Below are 6,459 nucleotides of genomic sequence, written 5' to 3'. Positions count from 1 at the left end.
TTATGGGGAATTTTTGATCATTTCTCTAGAAGCGCAGTTGTGAGGTCAGGCACTGATGTCCCTATGCACTGTTCTTAAGCTAATCTGAAGGCCACATTAATTTTGGAGCTCTGTAGCTACAGACTCTGCAGAAAGTTGGCGACTTCTGCACACCTCAGCATGCACTGACCCTGCTCTGTGATTTTATGTGGACTTCGTCTCTGTTGTTCCCAATTGCTTCCACTTTATTATAATTCCACTAATCGTTGACTGGAATATTTAGTAGTGAGGAAATTTCACGAATGGACTTATTGCACAGGCGGAAACCTATCATGGTACCATGCTTGAATTCACTGAACTCCTGAGAGCGACCCTTTCTTTCAGAAATGTTTGTAGAAGCAGTCTGCATGCCTAGGTGCTTGATTTTATACACCTGTGGCCATGGAAGTGACTGGAACACCTGAATTCAGTGATTTGGAGGGGTGTCCCAAAACTTTTGCCAACACAGTGTATGTTTGTATAAAGTGCTTTGCCTTTTCCCCTCCTATATAAAATGACTGACAGAAGACCCTTCCTCAACAAAAACCGGAAATTAGTTTTCCAGATGGATTATTTCAGCACCTGAAGGCCAAGGTTGAAACACACACACACACAGACACACACACACCGTTTATAGCATGTTCCACATATCCTCCAGGTGATTTGCACAAGCAAAGCATAAAACAAATCTTCAAGGTGCCTAAATCAAACACTTGTTATAATAATCCACACACACACACACACACACACACACATTCCCTTGGATCATGTGACAACACCAGCGCGCCGCCGTGGTTTTAAATGCCGCCTTGTTTTAGAGCGATCCTATTGGTCCAAATTCGATCGCGCTGCCCAGGGAAAGCCTCTGATTGGACACGAGGCTGCACGTGACCAGTGCACGTTTCCTGTTCCTCTCATGAGAAATAATAAATAGTAGAGGAAAAAACTTTCGATGGATTTGGTGTTATTACTGGTACTGGAATAAAAAATGACACACACACGGCGCAGACTTTTTCATACTATACTTCTCCTCTTCTTTCTCGGGTTTGTTTCTGGATTCCGCCGCTTTCGGACTTTGGATCATTTACAGGCGAAAGCCAGCGATGAAACCCAAACCAGAGCTGTGCGCGAGCTGCTGGGGAGATTGTTAGGGGAAACCTCGCGAGATTTCATCGTGTCCGTCAACAGCTCGCTGTCACCCCAGGGTCTCGACGTGTGCGAGTTGCATTCAACGAGAAATGGCACAGTCGTGGCGGTGGGGAGGAGCGGCGTGGCGGCGGCCGCCGGTGTTTATTATTACCTGAAGTACTACTGCCACTGCCATGTGTCATGGTCTGGAGATCAGCTGCGCGTGCCCCGACCTTTACCCCCCGTCACGGGCGTCCTGCGAATCAGCACGCAGCACAGGTGAGCGGTGACGTCATGCACAGCAAGTGACATCATACTACGCACCACATTCATTTATTCACTCTCATCATGCTCAAGTAGCAGTGGGGTCTAGTTTGGAGTGAGGGTTCATTGCACGATCCTCGGGGCGAAGCGGCAATGCACCCTAGATACAGAAGCAGTAGATGATCTGTAGGTGATATCACAGCGTCACAAAGTTGCCAGAAGCTCCCTCTCCTGCTCTTCATCAAGCCTCCACCTGATTCCGTATAAACCTTTCCAATAAACAATTAGCTGTGAGTTTAAAATAAACAATGAGAAAAGGAGAAGTCATTGTCATGCATGCTTAAGCTTTTGCAACTCTACCCAGATTCAGGTACTACCAGAACGTGTGCACTCAGAGCTACTCGACCGTGTGGTGGGACTGGCCACGATGGCAACGAGAGATCGACTGGATGGCCTTGAATGGCATCAATCTGCCACTGGCTTTCAACGGGCAGGAGGCAGTGTGGCAGGAGGTAATCCACATCTTCTGGAATGTATCTAAAAACACACAATAGACTTATGTACTGTATACTGCATCCAGTGGCTGGGAATCCAACCCGGGCCTTCCGCATGGCAGGCGAGAAACCTACCACTGAGCCACCAGCACCCTTCCACACATTAAGCATATAATATGTTAAAGTGTCCACCTAGGACTCCCACGGATATGTGTGATTTAGCACACACACACTACAGTGTCTCTCTGATAACGACGGCTGTAATGACCGCAGCTGTAATAAGAACAATACCAATGACAGCAGTAGCAAGAACAAAAATGACAATATTGGTAACAGCACCTAAAATAATAATAGAATAATAACTGTAACACAGTGATAATAACAACAACAGAAACAGCCTAACAATTATAACAGCACTGAGGACAGTACCAGTGACTACAATAATGACAACAACAAGCAATAAAGCGACAATTATTATAATCTAATAATATTATAATAAGCAACAACAATATTTCTTATCTTTGTGATTACTTGTATGTTTACACAGATCAGCCATAACATTATGACCACCTGCCTAATATTGTGTTGGTCCCCATTTTCCTGCCGAAACAGCCCTGACCCATTGAGGCATGGACTCCACTAGATCCCTGAAGGTGTGCTGTGGTATCTGGCACCATAGATGTTAGCAGCAGATCCTTTAAGGCCTGTAACTTGCACGACTTTAAGATAGATACTGACCACTGCAGACCGGGAACACCCCACAGTTTTGAAGCTGCAGTTTTGGAGATGCTCTGATCCAGTGGTCTGTCAAAATTTGGCCCTCTAAGCTCAAATCCTTACACTTGTCCATTTTTCCTGCTTCTAACACATCAACTTTGAGGACAAAACGTTGACTTGCTGCCTAATATATCCCACCCACTAACAGGTGCCATGATGAGGAGGTCATCAGTCTTATTCACTTCACCTCTCACTGCTCAAAATGTTATGGCTGACCTGTGTGTATATATTTTACATATAAACACCTGCACCTTACTCTCGTTCCCTTGTTCCCTGACTTTGATGTAGGTTTATGCGTCTCTGGGTCTAAATCAGACGGAGATCAATGACTTCTTTACGGGGCCGGCGTTCCTGGCATGGAATCGGATGGGGAATCTGTTTGAGTGGGGAGGCCCGCTGCCTCAGTCCTGGCACACCAAACAGCGCTCTCTGCAGGTGTGTGAACTTATTCTGATTAAAAGAAGTTACAAAAGAGGTTGAAAAGTTACTTAAAACACAAACTTTGATGACTTTCTTCACTGCAGGTTCAAATCTTGGAGCGGATGAGGTCGTTGGGAATGATTCCTGTTCTGCCCGCCTTCTCAGGGATCGTACCTCGTGGAATTACACGGTAAATACGTAACTGATTAGTCTGCACAGGATGGCAAAATATTCTCATTGTTAACGGGTTTGGGCAAAAGTTTGTATAAAACACTCCAGGATGTGCTGTAAATACTATTTTCAGAGTGATTATTTTTCCTCAAGCAGCAAGTTCAAAGTTCGAGTTCAAACCCGGATAATGGCATTCTTCTGAAACAGGAAGCGTACATGAATTAGATCGCTTATGACACATTAGGAACAAAGAAACCTAGTATAATATATCTCAGGAAGGGTCTGAATATGGTATCAGGAATATAGGAAACAAACTCACTAAGACAAAATAGGTTTCAAACAGGACAAAAATGAAGTTGTTATTAATTTGTTGGAATAAATCTTGTGAGGTTTGTGTTAAGGTTTTCACAAGTGTTTCTTTGTGGACAGCACAGATGGACAGCAGTGTTAAAAAAATCATTTCCATTAAATTGATGTCCATTGCATTGCTCATTCTGATTGTGTTAAATATTCTCTACTAACTTGTACATTGAACCTTCAGCTGGAATATTCTCCCACATTCATTCTCTTTTTTTGTCTGTTAAATATTTTGGAAACTTGCCCCAGGACACGGACACATTTAATTAGTTCTGTTACTTCAAGCTTTCTTTTTTTTATTTGGATCTAAGTTGAAAAACTGACATGCAAAAAATTCTTCCTTAGCTTGTTTCCCAAAGCCAATGTGACCAAGCTCAGGCCGTGGAGCCATTTTAACTGCACGTATTCTTGCGCATATGTGCTGGACCCACGTGACCCACTGTTCCTGCGGATCGGCTCTTTGTTCCTGTCGCAGGTGGTTAAAGAGTTCGGGACAGACCACATCTACAACACAGACACGTTTAATGAGATGACGCCTGCCTCCACTGACCCAGCCTATCTGACCTCAATTAGTAGAGCAGTATTCACCACTATGACCTCAGGTAGCTGTCTGTCTGCCTGTCTTCCGTCTGTCTGTCTGCCAGCTCCCTGTCTGTCTGCCTGTTTAACCAACCGTCTGTCTTACTGTCCATCTCACTAGCTGTCTATCTAACCAGCTGTCTGACTGTATGGTCAAATAATTAATTATGGATTATTTGATAACTGTTGGAAGGTCGTTCACTCATTTTGTCTTGTTTTCTTTTTCACAGTGGACCCACAGGCCATTTGGCTGATGCAAGGATGGTTATTCATTAGCAGTCCAGAATTCTGGAAACCTCCACAGATCCAGGCTCTTCTCCACGGCGTACCTCAGGGGCATATGATCGTCCTAGACCTCTTTGCAGAGTCCATGCCTGCTTTTAACTTCACCCAGTCCTTCTATGGCCAGCCTTTTATCTGGTGCATGCTCCATAACTTCGGAGGCAACAGTGGCCTGTTTGGCACAGTGGAGCGCGTTAACTCTGGTCCTTTCGAAGCTGCAAAGTTCCCTGGTTCCACTCTGGTCGGCTTGGGCATTGCACCCGAGGGCATCGAGCAAAACCCAGTCATCTATGAGCTGATGGCGGAGCTGGCATGGCGCAAAGAAGCAGTCAATTTAACCCAGTGGGCAACGCTGTATGCCTTGCGCCGCTATGGCACCACTAACGAGAGCCTGGCACTTGCCTGGCGCCTGTTGTTTCAGAGTGTGTACAATTGTACCATTCCTGGGTACAAGAACCACAACCGGAGTCCCCTGGTGCATCGACCATCTCTGAAGATGCAGACTGAAATTTGGTACAACCCAGGGGATGTTTACGAGGCCTGGAAGCTGCTGTTGGGAGCGGCACCTTCGCTAATTTCTCTTGATACGTTTCGCTATGATCTGGTGGATGTAACGCGTCAGGCTGTTCAGCTCCTGACAACACTGTTCTATGAAGAAATCCGAGATGCATTTCAAGTAAGAAAAAATATTTTTTTGTCTCTTTAATGTAAGACTATATTGGAATTGATGTTTATTAATTACTTTAGTGATGTAGCAAAATTATTTTAATTTGTAGTGATGGATGATGGCTTTCAAACAACTTATTTAATCCTCTACAATTAGGCTCAGAAGCTTCCAGAACTCTTGACCGCTGGAGCTGTGCTGACTTACGACCTCTTACCCGAACTGGACGGCCTCCTTTCCAGCGACGCACACTTCCTGTTAGGGGTGTGGCTTGATCAAGCGCGGTCGCTGGGCACAGACAAACAGGAGGCGGAGCAGTACGAGCTGAACGCCAGGAACCAGATCACGCTGTGGGGACCTGACGGCAACATCCTGGACTATGCTAGCAAAGAGTGGGCAGGGCTAATGGAGGATTACTACACGCAGCGTTGGAGGTTGTTCGTCAGAACTCTCATGAAGTGTGTGGACAGCGGCCAACCTTTCAAACAGGATGCTTTCAACACGGCTGTGTTCCAAATCGAGAAAGGCTTCGTCTACAACCGGAAGCGATACCCCTCAAAACCGAGTGGGGATACGTACCAAATCGCTCTGAGGATGTTTCTCAAATACTACCCACATTTTCTGAAGAGGTTAAAATCAAAAAATATGTGAAGCATAAAATTGTGCCATAGGATGTATAATACACTATATTGCCAAAAGTTTTGGGAAATCTGCCTTTACATACACATGAATGTAATATGGAGTTGTCTCCCACCCTTTACAGCTATAACAGCTTCAACTCTTCTGGGAAGGCTTTCCACAAGGTTTAGGAGTGTGTTTATGGGAATTTTTGAACATTAGTCTAGAAGCGCATTTGTGAGGTCAGGCACTGATGTTGGACGAGAAGGTCTGGCTCGTAGTCTCCGCTCTAATTCATCACAAAGGTGTTCTATCAGGACTCTGTGAAGTTCCTTCACACTAAACTAAACTCACTCATCCATGTCTTTATGGACCTTGCTTTGTACACTGGTGTGCAGTCATGTTGGAACAGGAAGGGGTCATCCCCAAATTGTTCCCATAAAGTTGGGAGCATGAAATTGTCCAAAATGTCTTGGTATGAAGCTGAAGCTGAAGCATTAAGAGTTTCTTTCACTGGAACTAAGTGGCCGAGCCCAACCCCTGAAAAACAACACCTGAACTCAATGATTTGGAGGGGGGTCCCAAAACTTCTGGAAATATAGTGTATATTTAAAATCTCAAAGAGTCCTGTTTGCTTCAAATGAAACTGTATTTTTGTACCATGTTGAATAAAAGACATTTGTTTTG

The 6,459-nt window shown here is 44.8% G+C and overlaps 1 protein-coding gene across 1 annotated transcript; it reads left to right on the top strand.

Annotated features, from left to right (window-relative positions):
- Positions 1-918: 918 nt before the first annotated feature.
- On the top strand, positions 919-6,459 carry naglu (N-acetylglucosaminidase, alpha). Its single transcript, XM_058385730.1, has 7 exons — positions 919-1,425; positions 1,775-1,922; positions 2,970-3,116; positions 3,206-3,291; positions 3,975-4,231; positions 4,439-5,166; positions 5,314-6,459. Exons 1-7 carry the CDS (start codon positions 1,007-1,009, stop codon positions 5,803-5,805), a joined length of 2,277 nt encoding a protein of 758 aa, XP_058241713.1. The 5' UTR covers positions 919-1,006; the 3' UTR covers positions 5,806-6,459.

This window comes from Hemibagrus wyckioides, linkage group LG01, assembly GCF_019097595.1.
Source record: "Hemibagrus wyckioides isolate EC202008001 linkage group LG01, SWU_Hwy_1.0, whole genome shotgun sequence".
Taxonomy (NCBI): domain Eukaryota; kingdom Metazoa; phylum Chordata; class Actinopteri; order Siluriformes; family Bagridae; genus Hemibagrus; species Hemibagrus wyckioides.
Note: the sequence above shows the minus strand (reverse complement) of the source record. Positions and strands in the feature narration are given on the sequence as shown.